Source organism: Tyto alba, unplaced genomic scaffold (assembly GCF_018691265.1).
Source record: "Tyto alba isolate M040663 unplaced genomic scaffold, T.alba_DEE_v4.0 Super-Scaffold_1000006, whole genome shotgun sequence".
Classification (NCBI taxonomy): domain Eukaryota; kingdom Metazoa; phylum Chordata; class Aves; order Strigiformes; family Tytonidae; genus Tyto; species Tyto alba.
In genome coordinates this window covers 17,257,239-17,283,549 of record NW_024881272.1, presented here as the reverse complement: position 1 = coordinate 17,283,549, position 26,311 = coordinate 17,257,239, and the positions used below count along the sequence as shown (strand labels likewise).

The 26,311-nt window shown below is 38.7% G+C and overlaps 1 protein-coding gene across 3 annotated transcripts in view; it reads right to left on the bottom strand.

The window, feature by feature from the left end:
• The window catches only part of TGFBR3 (transforming growth factor beta receptor 3), a 124,712-nt gene that overhangs the window by 78,820 nt on the left and 19,581 nt on the right, over nt 1-26,311 (bottom strand). The window contains exon 1 of one of the 3 annotated variants that reach the window (XM_042805424.1): nt 14,378-14,506. The exons of the other annotated variants lie outside the window; for them this stretch is intronic. Coding sequence (XP_042661358.1) covers nt 14,378-14,399 — 22 coding nt within the window. The 5' untranslated portion in view covers nt 14,400-14,506. Of the gene's footprint in view, nt 1-14,377; nt 14,507-26,311 lie in introns of those variants that run through there. 3 annotated transcript variants of the gene reach the window in all.

Genomic DNA, 26,311 nt, shown 5'->3' with positions numbered 1-26,311 from the left:
TATACTTTCTGTCGTATTTCCATGGAGACTTCTACAGTGTTGTCAGCTGAAAAGTGCGACCAGCTCCTGCAAATTGCGTGAATCTGTGCTGTGGGCTCCACAGCATGCTAGCATGGTTCCTATACGCCATGCCAGAGGATACGAGCCACACCAATGGGATATAACACTCCTTAGAAGGAGGACAGATTTATTCCAATTGATTTCTGAATGAGGGAATGACACAAATCTAATCATTATACATAAAGACTAAAAATTCAAAAAACTAGACTTGAGGAACACCAGGGATGTCTGTGCTGTCAGGTACAAAGTAATATAAATTACTGCAGATCCTGCTAGAATTCATCACTTTATACACTGAAAAGCAAGTCTTAGAGGAGGCTAACTATCCAAGCAGAGATTTCAATATGCCCAAGTGACAGACTTTCACAAAAGTTCTTTTGAAGAAGGTTAATTTAAGGGCATCTTTTTACATCAGCTAGGAACAGTGATGACTGGAACAAGAAAGGAGACAGGATCCTCAAACCTACTTTTGAATGACAACAGGGTTCTGTAAAAACAAGAGGAGGAGAAGACATTTTCTCTTGAACTGAAAAGCTTAAGATTCACTGCAGAGCACCTGATCAGTCTTAATAATAACTTCTTCCTATAACCTTCATCACTCATTTCTAAAGATACAAGTGCATGGACAAAGGCCACTGTTACATGTAGAGTAATTGTTGCTGCCTACACAACCTTCTCATAAAGGGTTTCTCACTGAGGGAAGCATTTATAACAAAAAATTATACTCAGTAATTGAGGCAAATAAGAATCTACAGAGAAAAGCAATGTCTGTCACTCAAAGATAAAATATAAGTCATTACTACTTATTTAGTACGGGTGGCTCTGTAACAACAACTGCTGAATTCTTTCCTACACAAGCCTTCACAGAAGACCACCTGGGAAGCCAAATTCCTGGTGATTCCAGTGGTGTAGAGGATAATGGACAACCTCCACCATTAATTCAAAGAGTATTTTTTACTACAGATGAAAAAACAGCTTCACACTCTTAAGCAAGCACTTGAGTAAGACATTGCTGCTCAGGATCAGTCAGTTCTGGCAAGCAGCCCTAAGTCCTGAAAGATGGAAAAGACAAGATGAGATGGTAGGAAATATCACAGCTGCTTCATGAGGAAAGGCAGTGGTATAGAGGAAACTGCAGTGTTTCTCCTCATGGAAAAGAAGCATTTCCATCACAATCACCAGCAACAAGCAACCTGGACTGTCCAAGACTTCCTGGATTATGTGATTTTCCTCTCTGAGTAAGTGTGATCACCATAAGAAAGATGCAGGGGAGAGTAGCAAGATATTGAAAGAAATATTTGTACATTGGACCTTCATACTGGCCAGTAGGAAGACAAAAGTAGAAGATTACTGTTCAAAGCATTTTATATTTGTATAAATCTACTGCTGATTTATTTTTGTATCTTCCAGAGTGTTTGGCTGGGAGGGGAGGAGATCGTTATGGTTTTCTTGTTCTATACAGCTCATGGCAGCTGTTCCAACTCTGATGCAACACAGCATATGTAATGCAGAACAATACTACTAATCTGCCATGATTTTGGTAAGGAGGAGGAAGAAATTCAACGACAAACAAAATTTTAGTGTGTTTCAATATCACTTTTCTTGCATTAGTTCATAGTCAGAAATGCATGGAAGAAACAAAGGTTGTAGATTTGTTCTGTCAAAAAAAAGCAATTCCTGGACAGTTTAGTATTTAAGAAATAAATTTTAAAGTGTGGGGTGAGGTTTTTCTAGTTAGTTTTTATCTACACTGTGCACCTAGTAATTTAACCTGAAGTTCCAAAAAACTAGCATAGGATATACCCAATATTGCAATAAAAGCGTTGATATTTCAGAGGGCCAGCGAATGAGAAAGAAGAAGTAAGCTTACAGTATTAAATAAATTCCATTTGAATTTGGATATTCTCTCCTGTCATTTTTATGACTTTACCCAATATCAGAAAAAAAAAATAAGTATGTCCCAACACTTACTTATGTATTTATTTTACTATTGCTACTGCATACTAGGTCTTACAAGCCTTTCCTCATGCAACTATGGACTGTCTTGAAATGCAGCAGATATCTCCCTTTAATAAGACTATTTCCATAAACTAGGAATTCCCCAGGAAAAATATTTTTAAACTTCTTAAAAGCTCATATTTTCCACATATGTTGAATAACGGTGATGAGAGTTTGTTCAATCACTGCAACATAACCAATGGCCAGTATCAATGAATTTAGAGCAAATTCTACTTTATGAGAAGGAACAGCAGAACCCTTGTGAAGTGCAACTGAAGTGGGACGGAAATTGAGTAAATGTTCATGGAAGTTCTTGAATGCATTTTAGGACTTCGGCAGAAATGGATGGGAAGAGAAAAAAGTCCATGAGAAAATGATATGCACAGAAAATGAAGTGGGGACATATGAAAAAAAGGAGTCAGAAGCATTGTACTGAAAACACAAACACAGCATAGCTGTTGTACACAGGGCTGAGTAAATTCCCCTTCATATCCTTAATTTTCAGGCAGTTTTTTACCACCACATCTAACACAGGCTTATTGTCAGCAGGAGAAGAGTTTTTTCATGGTGGAACTACCGTTGACTGAATTACCATAGGGACAAGGGGGAGAGATTTAAAATTACACGGGAAAAGATTCACAGACATGGACTGATTTTGGCTATTTTGAAAAACCAAACCAATAAAACACTCAAAATCTGAGAGTTCACATCTATCTATTTGAAATGAGTGAGCTATAAAATTTAAACTGAGAAGAAAAATATATCCTCAAGAAATACTCGGTACAGATGGCAAGATTTGGTTGTAGGAGGAGTTAAAACACACAAGCTGTACTAACTAAAAAATGTGCTTATGCAAAAACACAGCAGAGGTTCCCTGTTCCAGTGCCTGAAGACCACTAATGTTCAGCATCTCCACTTCATGACACCATCCCTGCTCCTTCCCCCTTCCTCCAAGTTAAAAAAAACACACTATCCTCTGGAACTACACATTAACCCACATACTCCACATTTACACTGGTTTCTACTGTTAATGCTATGTGCAATCAGACCCTTGCTCTGTGTGCTCTCAATCCCCAACTATCAACCCCCAATTAATTCCCATTCCACTACCACTGACTCTGCCCAGACTTATTCCTCATATGGGCCAAAGTAGTCAGATGTTTCAGTATATTAGATTACACTTACTCTGCAATGTATTTTGATCCTCTGTTTTCTGCAGTGTTTCTAGACATTTCTGTTATGCATAGCAAACTCTATCTAGCATCTTCTGCTTGTCCACTGGGAATCATTCAAACCTACAGATGATATGCCCCATACCTTTTACGGGTTGCTGTTATGTTTGGTACAGACTCCTGATGCTAGTTTCTCCTTGTAAGCAAAATAATCTTTTATGTCTCTCTGGAGGATGTGTTGCAAAATATCCATTCCCACTGCTCCTAGTTGCTGATAAAAGCATGAGGTTTATCTCCTCTGTTCAGCAGAGATGATCTATCCTCAAGTGCTGCCTGCACAGATTTCATATTTTCTTTCCACGCGGGAAAACTTCAAATTACAATTTGAAAGCAGAAATGTTTTCTTCCACTTTCTTAAAAATAAGCTTCTATTGATGTTTTGTCCTTACCAGGTCATAAAAGTGAGACAAATTCAATTGGAAAAGTTAGCCATCAATAAAACTAAACTTATGTAGCAATGTACTACTATTTCAAAATGATGAATTATACATAAACTATCCATTTTATGAAAAAATCTAAATGACAAAGTCAAATTAATTCATTATACAGCAAAACTCATTTCAATACCTGAGCAAGCAAGGCAAAGCTAGGCAATGTCAATCAGTCAGTATCTTGTTTAACAAAAGAAACTCCAGCTGTCTTGTTTATACACCTATTAAGCTAAATAGACAGAAATGGCAATGAATGAAAAACCTGTTTGGTTTGACATTCACTGAGCACAATTTTAAGACATTGTTACACATGAAGCATAATCTTAGAAAACAAACATCTGTACCTGGAAAACAAAGAAGTCTTTCAAAGCAGATGTACTGTACCACAGAGCTACATTTTATGTAACCTCTGCTGTACTTCTTTCTGACCAGAAGTACTGTCAGAGCATTACCTTCTCTTGCGGTTTGCAGCAAAACACTGCTTACAGGAACTCTTCTCCAGTATTTTTCCACGCCTAAACATGCACACTCATCCATACATGCTCACACTCTCCTCTTCCCTTCTCCCAAATGAGTATTTGGAAAACACACCACTAACATAAGAGCATCTTTTTAATCTGTATAAACAGAACAGCATGAATGTGTTGACTTTCATTTAAATAAACCCAGAAAGCATAACTTGTGTTTTCCATGCCAAAGAAATGAAAGCAAAGTAGTCCACCAATATCTCAGAAAAGGTTGCCAAGTTCTTCCTGTTATCCTCAAGTAGTAGAAAACAGCCAAGTTTCCAGCAGTTGATTTAAAGTTCAAATACTCTTGCACAAATCTCAGGTCCCATGGAGCACCTCTCCTTTTTTATACAGTGGTCAATATTACTCAGAGTGAGGTCTTCCCCCCTGCAGACATAGCTGTATTTCAAAAATGCCTGACTTCTATCAGAAATTTGTACCAAGACTGTAAAAGATACAGAATTATTTCAGATAACAGGCAGTATTTAATAATGCAAGTAATTATTGTGCCTTAACAGCCTTAATGGAAGAACCAAATGTAGCATTCAGTTTTCATCACTATTAATGGATGTTGTCTTCAGCACTGTGATTGTACAAAGAGGAAGAAATGAGCAAACACAAACTGTTTCTAACATTCCTTGTTCATTATTCCAAACAACAGTCAAACTTTTTGTTGTGAAAGTCTCTTTTCCCCAGAGATAGCCCATAAATTATCTCAGATTTATCCCTCTTTACCGTAGAAAGGATAGGAAGTTGCATGGAAACAATGAATGGAAGTGCACTTTTTATCAGACAACGACAGGAAGCATTCTGCTTGGTTTACATGAGAGCTCTGTATTGGGGCCAAAAGGGAGGAAAAAAAAAGCCTATAAAAATTAAATGCCAGCTTAGAGCAAAAATAACTAAAACAGGTTTCAAAACCACTGTATTTTTAATAATTCAATATTGAAACTCAAACCATCCTACCCACACTACTGCTGTTACTGTACTCCTGAAAATGAGTAAATTAAAGATGACAGAGAAGGAAATTCCAGACTTCACAAAATCAGTTTCAGGAGCCGAAGAGAGAACCATGCTTACTTTCATGATCAGCCACACAGGAATTCATGCATCATCAAAGAGCATGCACAAAAACACACATGTAAACATAGCTCAGACCCCAGCAGTCTATGCTTACCTAAGAAAACAAGTCTTCTGAGTCTCTCTCAGCAAAATGTTACCTATTTAAATTGCAAATGTATACTTCAGTTCTTTGGATACTCATGAGTACTCCTGAAAGTGCTGATAAAAGCTCTAACGATTTTCAAACCAGCACAGGAAGTGTTGGTATCCCATCTCAGGCAGCATCAACAGATATAGAGAAAGGTAAAGTACACAGTAATAGTAACATTATAGGACGTATTCACTAGATTGGGGACAGAAGTAGGATTTTTGGTTTAGATCAATTTTGTTGTTGTTCAGTTTTTCCTTTTTTTTTTTTGTTTTTTTCCCCCTTTCTCAAAGTTTAGTCCAGAGTGATTTAAATATTTAAAAATCCTATGGAAGTTTTTCAGAAACACAAGTAGCTGTCACTTGCTGACGTCCTCACTGACTTCCATTTGGAGCTACATACACAGCCATCTTTTGCCCCAAAATACATAGTGCTATATTGGTTGTCAAGGGGGGCACTACTATGCAGTGAAAAGAGTTTATATCCCAAGTCTTATCTGATGGCTAATGACAGCAATATCAAGGAGATCAGGAGAGATTAAAGGTGCCTTGTGTTAACTGAATCTGGGTGCATACCAACCACAGAGTTGATAGCTAGTTTTCCAACTTCAATAATTTTATAATTGCTGTTACTGAAACTATTAGACACTCAACAAGCATTTCTAAACACTTACAGTATTAAAGACTTCTACAAACCATTAACATATATTCCTTTCATTCATAACAGCATCATTTCTGATAGGTCATCAAAACTCCAAAATAAAAGCATAACCAAAGTTTTCCTTTTTTAATTTAATTTCTTTTATTTGGGCCCAAAATGCTTCCTTTTCTTCACATATATAGACACATTGACCTTACAGGGACTCTGTCTGTGCCTTTTTTTTCCTCTATGCACTTCTTTCCACAACTCTCCTAAACTTCCCTGTAATTTGTTTTCTTTTCTATCCAACCCTTATTATTCCATTAAACAGTTCCTACACAGTCCTCTCCACTTCACCGGCACTTGTCATTCACTACTCCTACATACAAAGGGCTCTTCTTTCAATAAGATGTCTTGCTTTTATCTGTCATTTGGACTATTGGCAGGTCTTTCTTGATCTTCAGAGAGGAAATAATGAATTCTGGATGTTGGTGCATATGGATGCATGCACATCTGGAGAGAGAGAGGTGATTTCCTTTCAAAGATACCTTCTTTTTGACAGCCACAGTGATGCAGAGTACCAGATGGTGCAGCTTTATGTGCAGTCATCTTCTGCTTTAACTTTGCCACTACCCCCGGGGGCACATAGGAAACTTGCCATTCGTGTCTAATGCATCTGAAGAGCAGGCCTCTAATCTTTGGCCAGTACTGAAGCATGTGGACCCTGCTTGCAACACCTGGCACTCAGTGAAAAGCAGATGGAGAAGGCTTTTTAGTTTGGGGGTTGTTTTTTTCCCCCCCTTGGTTTTGCCTGTCAGAAGCCCTTCTGTGCTGACATATAGGTGCTTCACTCAAGCATGAAACTTTATAAGCCTTCCCCTCCCTAATCTCAGCTAGCATGTCAGGAACATCGCTTTATACTAAAAAAGGGAACATCTGCTCAATGCTGAATGTCAGGAAGATCTGATAAACATGCCGCTGGCTGCAGAGTTAGAACAAGTGGTGGCTTTGAAACATGAGATTCACATGCTGCCAGCCAGACCAGGATGTGCTGGGACTGCCTTTCCCACCTCCTCAGCCGCAAATGGATTGAAAATGCCCCTCAGTGTACAGACCCCTTTCATAAAATGAACGCATGTTGCTCTGTTACTCAGGCTTCCAGCTGTGGCAGTTGGCAACTACTAGCCTCAGTCCCATCAGATGCAGTGGACCTCAGAAGCAGCAAAAGCCAAAGGGAAGAAAACAGCCCTGGGAGAAGATGGCTCCATAACTGAAAGAGTACCAGCCCTTTCCTAATTAAAAATAACAAGATTACAAGTTCAGTTGAAAGCTGAATTCCTGTAACTGACCCTTTAAGGATGAGTTCACTATCACTAGACATCTCACTTCACAAACCTTGAAAGCTGATCAGTATCAAGCGCTTAAGCAAAATAAATCTTCCCTCCTCAAAACAGTTAAAGTTTCAGTCTTGTCTTGAAAACTGTAAAAAAAATTATCCAAAAAATAAAAAATGGCAAAAACTACTGTACTTTTCCCCAGCGCCCACTTGGTTAACCAACTCTGCTCAGCCTCTGTTGTAGGATCAGCAAGGAAATAAATTTTGGAATATGTCCAGCTACAGGTTTTCTCTTCAGACTTGTGATTTTTATCATCTGGTTTGTTTTTAACTAAGGAGGACCCTGTGCCCAAAATTGTTCAAGGCTCTGTGCCTAAAGGAGAAGAAACACCAGGTCGACCCCAGTGCTGAGGAATGCTTATAAAGTCCTTGCACTGTCTTGAACTCAAGGACAGCATCCCCTTGGACAGGGGAACAGTGTCCACACTCCCCTATCTGAAAGCCATAAAGCTAAATGCTGGCAAATGTTTTTCCAAGTTCATCAAGGTACCTCAGAGAAGTTGGCTGGACTGGACTGGTGCTGGAGATGGCTCAAGCCATAGCTTAATCTCCAACAAGGGCTATAAACATAAAAGAGCAGCAGTCCTAGAACTGTGGTCCACAGGTCCAGGTCACTGGTGGCTCAGCTGCTTATAAGTGGTCTGTGAAACCACATTTTCTGTATACTAAATTCAATTAAAAAGCCTGATGGATAAGGTGCATGGTGGTCCTTGCAAAATTCTGAGGGTTGACTATGCACCTAGATATTGTAGCAGAAGACAGAAAACCTCACACTTCTGAGTCACAAACAGAAGTCAATCGGAACAGCCTTCAGTCAGCACCAACAATTAAAAAAAAAGTTTCACCAAGTAAGCTAAGATATAATATTTGGAGAGCTCTAGGCACATCTGATGTTAGGCAAAGGGACAGAAATTAGCACAATGTCTAGCAGGCCATGGACAGCCCAAATACAGTACATCCCACCTGCCATCAAGTTTTTCAGTAATGTAACTTGAAAATTTTTTACTGGAATAACTTTCCCCCTGCTTTTCATTTAAACACAAAACTATCAAAGTCACTCTTTATTCTGGTTCAAAATTTCCCCTATATTTCACTTAAAGTAACAGTACACCAAAAATCCAAAAATACAGGAAAAACTTCAGGAACAAAGAAAATGCATGGAGACACATTCTAGAGTAATGTGAGCAGCTGACCTAATTTAGGCTTTTAGTGGCATTTATCTTCCACTATTTTCATATTTGCCAATTATTCCTCAAAAATCTCTCCCACAGTGACATTTTTGTATAAAATAATAAAAAATCCTTTATCATTATGATAGTTTTCAAGCTCCTTGGCAAAGATATACATTATACTATAAATCCCATATAAACTTGATTATCTTAAGCTAAACAATAAACTTATATGTTAATACAGATCCAGGAGCATCTGCCTATGCTTTATAAACAGTGCTAAACTACATATTGTACAAGACCAAAAAAGAGTCTTCCAAAGTCCACATGCTATGATCTTTAAAACATTATTTAAAATACTTATTACCAAATTTTCAATTCCCTGCTGTGTGACAAGGTCAACTACAAAATTACTTTAACCGTCAAGGCAGGGAAATAATTGCAAAAATAAAAAAGCAAGGCCTGCTGAAACTTGCAGCTGCCTTTTTTGTTCAAAACAGAAGCATTGTTACGGCAAAGATACAAACTGTCTTTAAGTTACCGTGGTAATAGGCATTACCCATGCTGTTTACCATTGTGAGCTAATCCCCATAGCCATCATTTTTAAACCATCTGAGCACAATCAGTGTTGGCTGACTGTAGTCATGATGGCCCATGTAGTTCAGCAAATATAAATATTTCTATAAATATTCCTAGAGCCAGCAACCAGCAAGGACTTGGTTCAGCGTATTCAAAAACGCATAAAACCCCCAAACATAAGAAATCCTCTCAAAGGATGCCCCTCACACAATTTAGTAGTGAAAATAAAGAAATTTGTTTTTTGCACATGCTGTACCATTACAATCTCCCTCCTTTATATCTACTCTCAATTTCTACTTGAGATTCAAAAAAAGTCAGGCTGTTAGAGCAGACCATCCTCTGGGGTGGAAAAATCAGAGGACAGCCTCTAGAATAAGTTAAACGCTGTCTGCTGAAATTGCAACACTGCTTCATGCCCAGGAGATGGGAGCCCTTATGCCAGGGCACGGCACGGGCAGGCGAGTTTGGCCAGGCGCTGGGGTGAAGCCCCAGGTCACGGCAGCAGCTGGGCACCGCGACGTGGTGCCAGGACCTTACCTGGAGCTGGCATCAGCCCTGGCAGCACCAGCCCGGCGCAGGATGGGCCGCGGGCACCGGGCGGCTCGCCGGTGGGTGACAAATGCTGTGCCTGGCACCCAGGGCATGGCAGGTTTGACAGACCTATACATACACAGCTAATTCTACAGGCCAAGGAGTGACAAACCACTGAAACCTAACACTGCAGGTTTACAAGACAAGATGAATCGTTGAACATCTTACCACAGCCAAAGCCAGGGTGTCTCATTCCCTCTACTTCTCCTTCCCACCAACACTTCCCAGTTACCTTATGCATATTTTGATGATCATCAAACCTGCCTTCCCCAGGAGCTGATTCAACTCACTAACACAACAGGAAACTAACCCAGCAATGGAGCCTAAGCAGGTTTTGTTGGTCTTCCGTGCACCAAATGGCCAGGAGGAAGGCTTGAGGAGCATGTAGGCTAGCTCCCACCAGGGGCAGTGGGGTAACCTGCACCCCTGTCCTCACTGTGGGCAGCAGGGAGCCATCAGAATTGGTTGTGCTCATGAAGCCACAGATTGAATGGGAAAAGGTCTTCCTAGAAAGAGATACTGCTGATTTTAGAAAACGTGCTGACTGTGCAAATACATTTTCCTTCTAATCCATGATCAGCACAAGAGTGACACAAACTACCACTTTCAAAAGCCCCACATGCATTTTCACTTTGATTAAATCTTTCCATGGTGGTGAACACAAATAATAACAGCTTAGCAACTACTCTGATTACCAAAAAGGCTTCATGCAATACCTCACTAAGTCCCATGTGTACATATGCGTATGTAAATATGTATCTACACACACACATATTCTCCAAAGCTATTTGACCTCTATGTTGACAGAAAATTCAGTGGAAATGAGAACAATCAGTCACACTTGAGTCATATAAAGGTATTTGTTCCACTTTTGAAGAGCACGCAGAAGACTGTTGTTTTAGAATATAAAGGCTTTTCCTGCAGCAATTTCATTTACTTTCCTCAGCATTACAAAAGTCACCACTTACAATGACAGGACATTGCAGTCATGACACAAGGTCTCTTAAAATTGCTTCCCTAACCAGCATTCCTGTAAACTCACTATTAATACCTCAGATGGAAGGCAAAACCGGGTCTGTCTCCTAAGTGGTAACCAAACCACATTTCAGCACACTCCTCCCTGTCTTCACTTTCTGTGTTAAACTCCTGTAAACCGCGTTTACAGATACACTGCAGAGATCATCTTAGATGTAGCAGTATTAGAGCTGATGTGGAAGAAGCCTAAAGTTTGAATGGTTTTAATAATTTTTAAATGGATACACTGTAGTCTCAATTAATTTACATATTTGGGATCCCATGGCACAGTCCTTCAGATACCATAAAGTTACTTATTCTTGTTTAATTAACCTAATGCTTTTTATCCACAGTGAATCATTTTTCAAGGAAACTGAAGGAGCTGTCAAATGCTTTTACCAGATCTGCTCTTGGTCCAAGTTAGACCTACCTCTTGCTTTCAGGGTAGAGGAAAAGGGAAGAGAGAATGATATTTAAAAAAAAAAAAAAAAAAAAAAAAAGGCTGAAAATGAGGATTGGGAAGTTTGGAAGTTTTAGTTACTGTTTTGATTAGGCAGATCCTGAGTAAACCCTGTTTGGTTTACAGATTTACAGATTCCTACAATTATCCTATTCCAGGTTACTCTTATAGCATCATTTTATGGAACAAATGTATGTTTACAAGATGCTACAGATTTGAAAACTATTGCACATCTCTTATTTTGTGAAGTTTCTCGACACATTCACCTTGCAAGACCACCATAGTATCTGAATGCCTAAAAGCTATCACACCACAGACAGTTTCACCTATATAACTAGTGAAACAGGGTGTTTTTCTAAAATATCACAGGATATCCAGGGAGAAACTTACAAGGATATAGGAAGGGTCAATATTAAAAGTTGAAGTCTTTTGGCCATGGCAGAAGAGGTTGCTTGTACACAAATGCCCTGCAGTAGAAGAGCTTGGGATAAACTCTTTTTGGATCACTGTGAAATGCTGTATTGCCCTATGCTTACTAAACTTTTTCCAATATAAAGAAGAGTGACCATTTGTCAGCTAGTAATGCAAAAAAAAAAAAAAAAAAGCCTAAAAACAAACCCCTGAAAATTATCATCTGCAATGTTCAAGCTTTTCCTTCAAAAGCAGAAAGATTTTCATTCCAATTCAGAGTTCCTGTCATAAGGGGACCCTGCATGGCTTATACAGCAATGTAGCACCTGCATCCAGTATGCCCATGCACTGCAGATATTTGTCCAGGACTTTCAAACCCCTAGAAGCAATTCCATACCAGTAACAGTAGCTTTAGCCAAGCTCCTAGATCCCAGAAAGTCCTGAACAAACAGCCAAACTCCTACTACTCTGTCTAGAAGAATCTTCCAGGCAGAAAAAGCCAATATGGTGGAAAAGGGCAGAGTAGACTGTTTTCTGATAGTCTTGGGTAACCTGCTGCAGCTGGGCAACATGTAACTCAAGAGGCCAGCCACACTTACAGAGATTGAATCTTAAATACAGACTAAGGCCCGAATGGTCAAAAGTAGCTCAAACTAGGATTAAAACATGTTGTTTATGAGAACTGCATGTATTGCAATGTCTGCATCCATTCCACCCAACTGGCTGGTGGAGTTATGCCAAAATGACCACCTGCTGCCAGGTGTCTGCATTAATGACACCAGCCTCTCCACTACAGAGACACTATCAGTCATACCCACCATACACAGAGCTGGGAACCAGAAGGTCTGAAACATCAATGCAGAATTTGAATGACAAAATAAAATCCTTTTCCATTATTGGTTTTTATTGTGGACAATGACTTCATACACAGTTTGTTGCCTAAAAGAAAGCTTTCTATAGGAGGAAAAGCACCCCTGATTCAGACCAGCTCTGAAACCATCTAATCACGAAGAGCTGTATCTATGGTCTTCAACCATAGGGAAACCTTAAAAAGGCTTTTTTTTTTTTTTAAGAAAAAACAAACAAACAAACAACAGCATCTTCTCATCAATAACATCCCGATGTTTGTTTGCTAGGCACAATATCTGTCTAGATCAAGTGCATGTTTCTTCTCATCTTCTGCTGCTGCTTCTATAAAACTGTCAATATTTAGACAATTAAATAAATAGATATGCTCTTCAAGCCAACTGCTTTTGGATCATAGCTATGAAAAGCAGAAACTGTCTCTGTTTTTTCCTCCCAAAACTGGAAGAAATTGAACTTTGTCCTTTTAATAAGGCTGACTCAACAGGATGAGTGGAATACAAGTGCAGAGGTCAAGTGGCCTAAGAAATCCCTGTTTTGAACCTCCACACCAAAAGGCTGACCAGAAACAACAGAAACAATACCTGAACATTAACAACCTCAGTGCTTACACCACACTCTGAAAACAGGCTCTGTCTAAAGTGTGATGTTACATATTAAACTTGGCTGTTAGGTTAATACTGACACGTGAAAAACAACCAACTGACCCTCCACTAGTCCACAGGCCATTCCACCACAGCTCAGTGTTGCCATCACCACAGTGAAGTTATCTCAAAGCAAGATGACCTAAACCAGAAATCCCAAATCCATCTATAAGCCTAGACAAATATTTTTCAGAGTATTTTCAAAGAGTTGACTATCTGAGACTTTATAAATGCTTGGACTCAGCAAAACAGATGTAGCTTTCCTAAATATGTAACTATCATTTAAAGGGCAGCTTAGCACTCAAGATAAATGGTTTGCACTAACGTGACTCCATGGCTATATTTTCCTTTTTATAACTTGTTAACGTTACTGCAACTAATTTATAGAGCGAAAGAAATTTAACAGTTCAAAAAGTGAGCTTGTCCTTAGGCAAATAACTTGGTGGCTTTTAAATGAGACTTCAAATTAACCCTATTTACCTAAGACAGCATGTTCTCTTTGAATGCTTTACACAAAAAACACCACTTAACTATTATTTTTACATCTTCCTTTAAAAAAAAAAAAAAAAAAAAAAGCACTGTTAATCACACTTAGTGGAAGAGAAACTGACAGTGGGAGTATGTAATCCTACAATACCTGGCCACAGTGCTACTATATTGTGTTTAAATTATACTGAAATTAAAACCTCTGAATTACTTAATGAAAATTGGGATTGGGAAGATTATTGTGTACCAGTTGCCTGGAGAAACAAGGCACGAAGGGACATGCTTCCTCCTCTTCCAGGCACTACACTGTACCAGCTCTTTTCCACACAGGCTGGGGGACACCAAGGACTTCCTCAGCTGAAGCCAGCAAAAAGGCATTTGCAGGTAAGGGATAAGTCCTTATGCCTCCTCCTTCCTGCTCTCCCCAAGTATCAGTGATATCCATGAACTGTACAATACAGATTTGATAACAGAAATTATGCTTTTTTTCCCTCCAATTCTTTCCATCACAATCTTTGCCTTCTACTCTTTCTTTTCACATCTTCCCACTTCTCAGTCAAACTCCATATTTACTTCCTTAAGCCTCTACAATAAGTTAAATGACCAAGTTTAATTGGTTGGTACCCTCATCTTGTACACCCTGCTGCATGTTCAAGAACGCCTTTGCCAGTCTTTGTTTCATACCTTTTTTCATGACAATCCCCATGGGGCAGGCTTCACTTGGGCCTTAGCAAAAGGATATCCATACTGCTTGACTTACAAGCATCCAAGCTCAGCTATTCCTATCGGCATAAACACTATGTGTCACTAGGTCATCACAGCAGAAGTCCATGTAGCAGGAAGATAACAAGTATGACGTGTCTTAACACACAAGCGTTATCTTGTTTGACCAGATACTACCACATGTCCAATCACAGTGTAACCCAACCCCATGAACCTTGTATGAAGCCATTTATAGAGGGGAAAAAGAGATAATATGCACCAAAAAAACGTTTTTATAAAAACAGAAATGCCAGTCTTGAAAGACTGAAAGAGCTTTATCACCAAAAAGCTACCTAGTTCTTTAGGTGACAAATACATCTGCATTTTCAACAAAAGTTGCTTTAATTAAATACTACCTATGTTTGATGATTTCCTTTTCAATAGAAAGTGATTTTCTTGATAGGCATCCTGTAGCCTTTAGGTCAAGAAATTTTTGTCTTTTGAGGGTTATCCCTTCAACCTAAAATTGAGTTTTAGGCTCCTCCTTATGCCTAGGCACACTAGCATTCAGAGAGAAACCTATAAACAGTATTACAACATTAAAGAACAACTTTTTCCTTATGTAAGATATTATTTGCAAGCTAAACTGCATTATATACTTACCTGCTTTTTAACTAAAAGCAAATTTGGGGATTGTGTGAGAATTTCAATACTTTCCTGCTTCTAAACTGTGAGATTCTGTTGGAGTTCTGTTTTTCCTTTTTAAACACAAAGCCTTGGATTTGGGTAGTCCACTCTTAAAAAAAAGAAAGTCTGAAGGGCATTATCCACACAAACAGTTGAAGGTCACTACTCAACTGTGCTCATTATCTCATTATACGGCCTAATTCTGTAATGTGTTTTCTTCCGTGATGTGATAATTAGCTTTGTGTTTCTTTGTTTTTAACAAAAACTCAGAGATATCAGAATCTTTTAAGGAAACAGTGAATCATTTTGGAAGGCTGTGTGCAATAAGAGTCAGTCACAACCCTTCCTAGATCTTACAATTTCATGGCCTCCACTTCCCAAAGGAATCTGCTCTCTTGGATCCTTGCTTTTAGGAAAACAGCTCCAAATAATACGAGTACCAATAAACTGGAATTTTCTGGTGAGGAACATCTCAATATACACATTCAGAAAATGAAAATTCATTCTAAATAAGCCACAAAATCCACAGAGACACCATGTGTTTTCCTTTCCACTGAGGATTCAAATAATGGTAATATGCTTGCAGCTTAATCAAGTTAGGGCCAGCAAGTATGTATATTGTAACACAGCCAAGTCCTGAAATCATTACCTTAAATCCAGCATACATGCTGAACACTTTAGTAGCACATACTGCCTTCAACTTCCATTGAAATCTGTAGATTCTTGTGGGGATGCTGGTTTTTTATTATCTCACAGGGTCAAGCTCTTAGTCCTTAATCAGGCAAGAATCCAGATGAGGTCCATGGGAGATTTGCCAGAGAAGGGACTAAATGGAGAGTGAGAAAGGATGACTCTAAACAACTTGGGAGCAGATCTTTATACAGAACAGAGAGCATGCATATTGTACGCCTGATTCATAGGGAGTATTTTAGCTCATGCAGATGGCAGCCACATGTGAAAAGATTTGGCCGTATATATCCTATATTTGCACCTCTTCTTCACTGAAAAAAAGAAAGGCTCATCACTGGACAGGCATGATTGCAATTATCTAAAATGTAAATTTTGACTGAATGAATCCAATAGTGAGATTTGACAAACTGTTAAAGTAACCATAAAAGAATATAAATTGTAAGATAAAACACTAACTAGTACCCCTGAGGTTCTTCTCCGTTCTCCAAACATCCACCAGAAATTAAACAAACCCGACACCAGAACAAAATCATTCACAATGAACAAATAAAATTGCTCACTTAAGAAATATTTCTCAAAAGGCTATCTGCAATATCAGCCAGCACTCTTAAATGAATCACTAACTAATATCTCTCTTTCCATTTCCCTTGAGGTAAAGTTCTGTTTAAGGAGTTTCTTACTAAATGCTACCACTCACTCATCTTCTTTCTGTCTAGGAAAGAACTCACACCCTGCTCATTGGACCCCTTCTTCCCTTCCAAAATACAAAAATATTTTCTCCTCCTTGATTTCCTTCTGCTCATTCCTTTCCTTATTAAGCATGTGCCCTTTGTTTTATCCTACCGGATTTCTCCCCATATAGTTCTGACAAGGGCATTTGAAGAAATGCAGAGATGTGGTTCTACAAGAGTTAACCAAGTCCACATTTTGTTAATGTACTGACCAGCTGCTTGTTAGCTGTAACCAAAAAGAGCATGCACATTGGCAGTTAACTGTTAAATGCATTTTCAAAACTATTAATAAGTTGAAAGCAATTCAAACCCAGGACACCAGTACAGCGTATACTCCCAGGCAAGCACCAGATATAAAAAAACTGAGACGGCCTCTATATGAAATCACAGTGGCTCTTCTCCTCAAATAATCTTTTATTGACTTCTGCTTTTTTTTTTCTTTTTTTTTAAAAAAAAAAAGAAAGGGAAGTTGGGGAAAGGAGTTTTAACTCAGGAAATAAGTCATTTGTGCCCAATGCTAACACAGCCTTTATATGGCATGTATCTCAGTATCACTGCTGCTCGGAAAAAAGTCTCAGGGAACCTCAAAGCCAATTCAGGTTTCACAAAAATATAAAATGTTCACATGTACATCTGAAGTACTTTCCTTGCAGAGACCCCACAGGTGCAGAAATCCATCTCCCTGTATGGCAAGGGTTCAACTCCTGTTTAGAGGCTTGTCTGAAGAAGGCAAGAGCCCCCTTGACACTACAGACAGCAGGGACTCACACAGGGAACCCAACTGCCAGCGATGGAGTACAAGTCACTGTCTTTTCCAGTATACAAAAGCTCTAGATGCTCCTTCTTGAACAATCAAACAAACAAGACTTCAGAGGAAAGAGAAAAAAAAAAATGCAGGTAGATTCTGTAAAAACTTACCACAAAATATTAACTAAATCTTAAAGCCTGAGGATGTTCATGTTGCAAGATCACAAAAGCTTTCTTGCCACGACTTAACTGGAAGCATGGAAGCAGATACCTCAGGAGCCGGGTGTTTTTTCCCTTCCAACAAAAAGACAAACCAACAACCCAACCCTGCATATGGGATGAACAGTGAGAAACCTTACAGTGGAACACCTTACAGTGAGACTTTCAGAGTGACTTGGCAACACTTAAAACAGCATAACTTTGTTTTCAAGTACAATCAGTAAAGGATAGTGTTATTTAGAAAACAGTCACCATATCCTGGAACTTATGAGATGTAAAATAATTCTGCAGTGGAGTCAGCAGCCTGTGAGGCCTCATACATGCTTTGCAAGCTTTGAAACAGTCCTCCAGAAAGTGCATTAAATAAAATGAGTAATATCTCTTCCTGCTCAACATTAGAGGTACACATAAAAGCTATCACTGAGTCAGCACTTAGTGGTGGCAGTTCATACAGTAAAACCTGTTTTGCTGGAATTTATAACAGTCTGAAGGTGGCCACTACTATGTATCTCACATACCTAGGTTTTGGGGTTTTTTTTAATTGTTACTGTTATTTTTGTAGAAGAAAAATAACATTCAAACAACCCATTTCAAGATATCCATAATTGGGGGGTAACATCAAGTTTTGATCTTGGGGAAAAAAAAAAGAGCTAGGGACTGTTTCAGGCTTTCACTTGCTAGCACTGTAGCATAACACACTGAGCATCAAGGGTTCCAGCTCAGTTCTGACAAGGACTGCTGCTTCTCATTTATGTAACAATTTTAATAGGAACATCATGCAAGTTTCAACATTACACTGTACAATGGTGCATTTCCTTTCCATAATGTATTGTATATCACTGTTGGAAACTCTGCTAAATTGGCAAACCCTTCTTATGGGTACAGTTACATCAGTTACATGAACAAAAAAGCATTTCTGTCAGCTTTTAAGCGTACTGTTGGGTAAGGAGGTGTAGCTATGCCAGTAAACCAAATCATTTTGTTACCATATGCTCCAATTCTGACAGTATATGTTTTACTCGGTGGTTGATGTCTAACTGTGCCACCAGGTGAATCACAGATCAAGTTACTCAAAATACTCGAACAATACTTCAATACTCTACTTCTATAAGAGGAAATTCAGTTTTGATCTAGTACAAACATGAGCTGCTACAAAAAAGGGAGGCTCTACTACCCCTGCCACCCACATTCAATGGTCCCTATGTTTGCTCTAGCAATCATGAAGGGGCAGGAAAAACCAACCACTCTTCTAGGACTTCAAAAGCTCTCATGTAAGCACACAGTAGCCAGGCTGAACCTTGTTCTTCCTATCAGTGGACCAGAGGTTAAACTTCCATTCCCTTCAATGAAGTTAACACCCATTATTTTACTATCATCTCATGAGATTCATGATAATTTACTGGCCATAGAGTGCAGAGGCAGTCTTAACATTACACCGCAAGACAAGTCACTTGGTTAAATGTAAGCCTGACTGCTTTAAAAGAAACCACCACCTACCGATCAACTGAAGTGTGCTACCAGCATTTTCTAATGGAATACAAACAACTGAATAAGCAGACACCCACCCACCCCACCCCTACCCCCCGAGATCAATACAGACCTGATTCATAACAGAGAAACAAGGCAGAGCAGTCCAGGAGTCCCACTACTCTCAGCCCTACTACCAGTGCCACAAGCTTGGCTGGAAATGAACAAAGTTCTTGTTGAGCACAAAAGCCCTTTTCACTGGATAACAAGGTTACAGTAACAAATCAAATATATTCAGAAACAAAGCATGAAAGTGTATTCTCATTCAGCAATTCAACTGCCCTTAATATAATCATTAATAGTTTAGTTCGCCACGTAGGACAGTCAACTGCAGCTTTCATTCACCATAAATGCAAAGAGAGGGCCCATATATAACCCACAATACATTGTTACGTCATTGCATAAAAAAAAAAGTTTATATTAAAAACTTGCAATGCAACTGCACTGTTGTATTTAACTGTTCCTTGAGATTATCCAGGAGATTACAAGGATGGTTGTTTTAAAAGTCTGTGCCAGTTCTTCCATGTGTATATTAGGAGCATTACAAAGGCTCATTAGTGATGAGATCAACCTAACTAAGAAAACATACTAATACGCATCTTGGATACAGATAGGTACAGGGAGATATTAGACACAGGAGGAAGAACGTGCCCTCAAGGAAAGAAGGGAGGAGAGAGCATCACACTCATTGCAGGGTCCCACTGAAAGTGAGTAATAACGTGAGTCACTTCATTGGCACTACAGCCCTTGTTCAGCAAGTTCCCACTAAATCTCTCTCTAACTGTACCAGTCATAGCCTATTTAACAAACTAGTGTGGAGGACCTGACAAGAGGTGGATAGGAACAAAAAAAAGCAAACAAACCCATGTATCACAAATGGAGGAGGAATATCAAAAGACCTCAGACCAGGACAACTGTATTGTTACCACTTCAGGATATGAACCCTACGATAAGAAGGAGCTGTGCTACACTGCTCTCAACTTTCTGCCATAACATTGTCCTAGAAATGTAATGTTATACAACAGTATCAGGATCAAACACCTACTGACTGGTTTGGAATGGGATTAAAGGGCAGAAGGTGTCGTGACTCTGTGCAAAACGTTACAGTCTAGACAAGTTCCAGTTGTGGGGGCTTGTAGCGCAAAGCAGCAAACTGAATCCCCAGAGAAGCGTTCCAGCAAGGGACCCCACCAGGGAGCACTGGGGCACCGGCATACAGGCTGGCACCACGGAGCACTGGAGAAAAATCATAACCCTTCTACTGGAACAGAGTATTGCTCCTTTCAAAAATTTAATGAAACTAGATGGAACAAGGAGACAACACAGGTATCAGAACTAAATCATCTTAATTAGTTCAGTCAACTAAAACAGAAAAATGTTTATTGGTCTAATTAAATTAATCCAGTCCACTAGGCCAAAAAAGCATTGATTCATTGCTCAGAAATCCTCCCTAATAAATCCTGATTTCACTCTACATTTCTTTGAGCAATCTTGTCAAATCATAGATGGATACATGAATGCTTGACCTACAAAACCATCTTAAGCACATTATTATTTCTCTGGAGAAAGAGGGAAGCTACATTCTAGGACTCTTTGAGGCAGGGATAAAAAAGGAGTTCTTAGTTAGCAACCTTTACTTGAAATGTGTTAGACAAGTTTTTTGCTTAATACTTTTGCATAGGGCTTGTGTGATGTTGAAACAAACAGAAGAATTAGCTGGTTAGGTTTTCTCTGCATACAGGAAGATTTTAACAACACTATTAAGGAGCTCAATACTCAGAACTGCTTCATTAGAATTCTTTTCTCCTGAATCATATCAATAAAGTTGAAGTTCAGTCTGGTATTCATAAGAGCTGACTGACTGACAGGCTTCTTGCTGCAAATGTAGTTTTGAGATCCAGTAAATGTAACAGAGGCCTAGAATTTAGTAGCTTCATTTTTAAAAATCTCTTTTATTCAAATTCAATGACAGAGAACCTTAAACATTGTTTTACTTTGAGCATGAAATTGCTTTTAAAAAAACCTAGCTTTGCTAATTTCAAAAAATAAAAGAGAATAGAGATTTCAAGAGAATTCACAAGCAACAGAACAGTCTTTTTCAAGACTGCTTTTCTTTTTCTGCTACTAGCATAAAGCATTCCTTTTTCTGTGCATTTTAGTTATGTGATTTTTTTTTTCTTATTATAGAAATTATTACTAAAGTCAGTTAGCTTGCGTTTTAACAAGAGATTCTGGAGAAGCATTTTCCTAGGTGTTACAGTTTAGACATTTATAATCTTTTTATAAACCTCAAAGAGTCCTTCCTATGATGCGTATTTTAGCTCTCTTCCCTCTGTGCTGATACGTGTTACCACAGAGATCAAACATTAGTGCTGGGAGAACAAAAGCGAAGAGAACAATATGGCCACTAGCACTCTTTCAGCAAGAAAAACAACTACAGCTGGCCTAGTTCCAAAAAGCAACTGAGACAAGTAATATCCAAGGTAATCTCTGAATAGTTTTCTTGCCAATTTTCTCAAACACCCATTACTGTTTCAGCTTGAAGGTAAAAATATCCCATAGAACAATTAATTACTGCTTTGAAATCATTAGTACTATAAAAGGAAATTTTGCCAGACTGATCTAACATTTCAAAGCAGAAAATGCAGAAAACTTACAACTTTTACCAGTTACATAGTTTAACAAATTATCTGCAAAGATGAAGTCTACCCTAATGCAAGAAACTGAAGCCCTATATTAAATTTGTAACATGTTGCTCAAACTATGCATGGGATATAATGTAGTCCTACCTGCTCTTATAAGTTTTCTTCTAATGATGCAAAAAAGGACTCACATTTCACCTGAAAATCCTTTTGCCTACAGCAAAGTAAGAGTGTCTCATCTTTCCCACCCCCTTGTTTCGAGTATGACTGATTCTACTTCCTGTAAAAATGGTGATTTATTTTTTTTAAATAAGGGATGGTATGGCAGGAGAAGAAAGAGGAAAGAGAAGCAGCTCCATCAGTTAAGACGCTCCTCAGGACATCATAACTAATTTATGAATTGACAAAACTTCAACCAGCTTGTTCCTTATCCGAGATGACAAAGAACTTCTGCAGTTCAGCATCCATTAGTTTAAACACAAGCAAGGAAGGCAAAAAGTCTGACCTTTAAATAAAACCTTTGCCATTTTCATGGCTCCAAAAAAGGGTTAGGGATGGGGGTAAGGTTTTGAAGTTTTAACGAGAGAATAGCAGTTAGCACTGAGTGTGATCCACATACTTTAAAGCTATTGTGCTAGCTCTTCAAAGAGTCCTGCATGGAATACTACAGGGCAGAACACATCTGTTTTACACATCAAGAGACCAAGATTGAGAGACAAGTAACTTGTGGAAAGATCCAGAGACGAGCCTTTCATCTTCCAGTCAAAAGCTGAGGCTCACAGGTTAGTCCTATGCATTTAATACACCTATGGCCATCGGGCCACAGGGTCTCCACAAGGATTGATCCAGCCGGTGGCCCAAGCCATCCCTGTGCTCTTCTCCAGGAGTCCCTGCTCTTGGCTGAGGACATGCCACATCTGGGAAGAATCAATTTGACAGCCTATAACTCACTTCACCCTCTCCCAAGGGTCCTTCAGACACAGGCATTTACATTTAGTCATCACACAGGGTGAACATACACACGGCAAGCCACACAGGGCAGCTGTGTGCCAGCTGTATGAAAAGCACACATCAGGCAACGTGCAGGAGAAGACTCCACCACGGTCCTCGGGCAGAGCAGAGCCGGCAGCCCACCCACCCCGCGGTGCCCCGAGCCATGTGAAGGTTTTATGCTTCAGAGCAGACCTTTCCCAAGAGTAACAAACCAGAAGTTGCCCGTTTCAACTAAACGCACAAACCACACACACAAATATATACAATGTGTTGCCAACTGCTGTACAAGTTTGTCATCTACAGATTTTCGTAAAGCAACCCCAAATGTGCAAACAGAAATACATTAAGCTACTTCTGCAATAGCTACATTTTAAAATGACCTTTTGCCTTTGCTCACTTTCATACCACTGCTGAAGCCTAGAGAACCACCATGACATTGTAATGCTAAGTAGCCATTTAGTCCTACTGATTTTTGCAAATTAATTGAAGGAACACAATCTTGTGAAGGAAAAAAAAATGTCAGCTTGACTTAATAGCTTGATTTAAAATAGCTTGAGCAGAACCTCTAGTAGGACATATGTTTTACTGCTCCGTTTAAATGGAAATTAATAATATAAAGGAAAATTTTATTTACTCCAAAATACATTGTATCAATCATCCTTTCCAAACACAAGGCAAATTTGGTGATCTAGGAAGTGAAGAAAAGAGGACATAAGAAGTGAAGATAACAAAATCAATTCTTCACCCACTCTCGGCTCTAAGTGTTATGTAAAGTAAATCCATTAAAAATTTAAAAACAAAACAACAAAAACCCCACCACCAAAACACCAAACCTGTTCCAGAGGAAAGCAAACTCTTTGCTGAAGAGGTACAACAGCAACAAATCTTACAAATGTTACTATCATCTAACCCTGCATTCCTTTATTTGTTACTACTTCTATGCACTGCTTCCAATAATGACAGTAATGACATTTTCAGTTTAGATCTTTCCATCACTGACAGGTAAAATCCCTTTTTTATTAACTGCCTACTAGCAAGTCTCACAGTGTAGTAGGTGCCAAATATCTGAACAATAGCTCCATCTTCTATAAAGTATACTTAAAAATTTGAAGAAAAGCACACTGTGCTTGAAGCAGCTGCACTTTATGGAATTATTTTAAAACTTTGCTTTTGTCACCTGGGGTCAAAATTTATCCTTGGTGAAATTCCACTGAATTTCACTGAAACTTAAAACACGTTTACACCAAAGAGGAATCCAACTCAATGCCTTCAGGTAATGAAACATGGCACAGAGTCTTTGTGCTAAATGTTTTTTTTTCACTCCAAATTCATCTCCCCTATGACTTACTGCCTGAGGAACTTCAGTTCCTTTTATTGTCATTACCTACAGAGGATGCAATTATTTCTCCTCTTTGGAAAGAAATATATCTGGTCCCTATATCCTCTGTACAATGTAGCATTACCAGTAGTAAAAAAACAGCATTGATTCATGCAAATATATTTTAGTGGAAAAATGGAAAAGCTTATAAAAGAAAAAGACTTGCAGAAACTCAATACATTTTTCATGTGAAAGTAACAACTGTTTTTCTAATAGCAGATACTCCATTTTTTGTTGAGACATCCTAGGATCACATTCAGGAATGCTGGGTTTGGGGTGCCACAGCCCTTGGAGCTTAATTCTTACTGTGGTAACAGATAAAACTCTGCTGTTTGACACTTGAACATTCCCTCCTTAGTTCACATGACAGAATTTATATTATTTTGCAGCAAAAGAAACAAGCAAGCACAAAATAAAGTTATAATTCTGTAGAAGGAAGGTAAGCAGGTTCAACATGTCAACAGCTGAGGTAATTTTGATGGGAGAATAATTTTAAAACAGAAAAAAAATTAAAAGACAAATACATATTAATTAGAAGACAATTTTGTTTATGTATGTCCTAGAGTACCTACCACTTTACTCCACAGACCCTTGAGTTCAGAAAACTTCCATACCTCCCCATGACATGAGACAAGACAAAAATGCCATCTCTAGTTAACTAAATACGCCTTTTTCACTTTTTTTTAAAGAGGAAATCAAGAATGTCTGTTATTTTTAAAATAAATGACAAACGGAGAAGCTAAGAAAGAGTTAATCAGGGCCTACAGTACAGAAAGGATATTAGAAGATCCACACACAAAATCCCAATTCCCTTCAGAAAACAAAAGAATTATTTTTAGCACAGCATTTATAAAATAATTATGTGATGCTTAGAACTTGTTAAAGACAAGTTTATCTTAAAAAAAAAACTTCAATAAATTTCCTTAGAAAGACAAAGATTAATGCCATTCACCATTCCACACCATAAAATTTTCCACAAAACTACTTTTCATCAGTTGAGTACTTCCCTCCAGAGACACTCAGTAATGCTGCCATTTGCCTGCATCTATACAATTCAAGTTCTGCATCATGGGCTTGATATTTCTTAGAATTCCTTTGGCATTGCCCAGAGTCAGTTTTAATCAAAGAACCAGACTTTCGTGTTTACTGATAAATGCTCCGGTTCAGCAAAGCACTTAGATATACACTCAGTTGTTTTGCTGAATCAGGGCCCACAATCCCACATCCTACTACTCCACATGGGTACAGAACTCTGCCAAAATTCAACTCTTTTTAGTTACAGAGCTTTGCTGATACAGGAAAAATGCAGTCTGATGAGTTCAAGCCATTCAAATCTGTGATACAATTACCTCTTCTAAAATACATAACCTTTCTCTGTATCCCAACATTCAAAGTTCTTCAGAATTTTTATGTGGTTTCAGATGATAAAAATACTATTTATGCATAAACCACACAGAAACAGCACAGGATCTGACTCAATTGAGCTGGTTTAGAGACAGACAGAAGACCAGACTGAAAAGTGAATTTACACAGGAACAGATCACTAAACAGCAGAGCTGAAGAAACATTAATTTAGAGGACCTGCAGATTTAGTCTAACTTCCCAGTTTTGATCAGTCTTTGTATCTAAATTGCTTACTTAAAAATATCATTTACTGCTTTAAAGGTATTACCCTCTTTTTGTGGGAAATTAAGATTAACTACCAATTTTTAATCTACATTTTGGCTTCTCAAAGTTATCCCACCAAGCTCACCAACACGAATTTAGGAATTCATCAGATGAACATCTGACATTAATGATGATTTGAGGCATCTTAAAGTGCTGAAAGGATTAAAAAAAATTAGAACAATTTCCACCTCTGAAAGCTAGTCAGTGACTCCTAATTAGTATTTCTCAGAACTGAGAGCACGCTAGGCTCTCAGGAAAAGAGCACGGCCATTCCGCTATAGCCCTTGCGGGAGGGCTCCTAGGCTTTCCAACCTGAAGTGTGGCAGCGGCACAGACACAAGACAAGCAAAGCACAGGACACAAACCAGCCCTCTGCTCCTCTAAACCTTCTCTGAGCTTGCAAGTCCTTAAATGTTCTGAGTACTGGTTCATCTCATCCTCTAAAAGACTGACTATCCAAACCATAAGGGATAGGACTGAATGGTTTTTCAAGAGAGGCAGAAGTTGGCTGATTACAGAATCATAGAATGGTTTGGAAGAGACCTTAAAGATCATCTGGTTCCAACCCCAGAATGAAAAAACTGAATGAAAAGGGAGGTGGAGAGTGAAATATCTATCCATTCAGAAGTTGCAA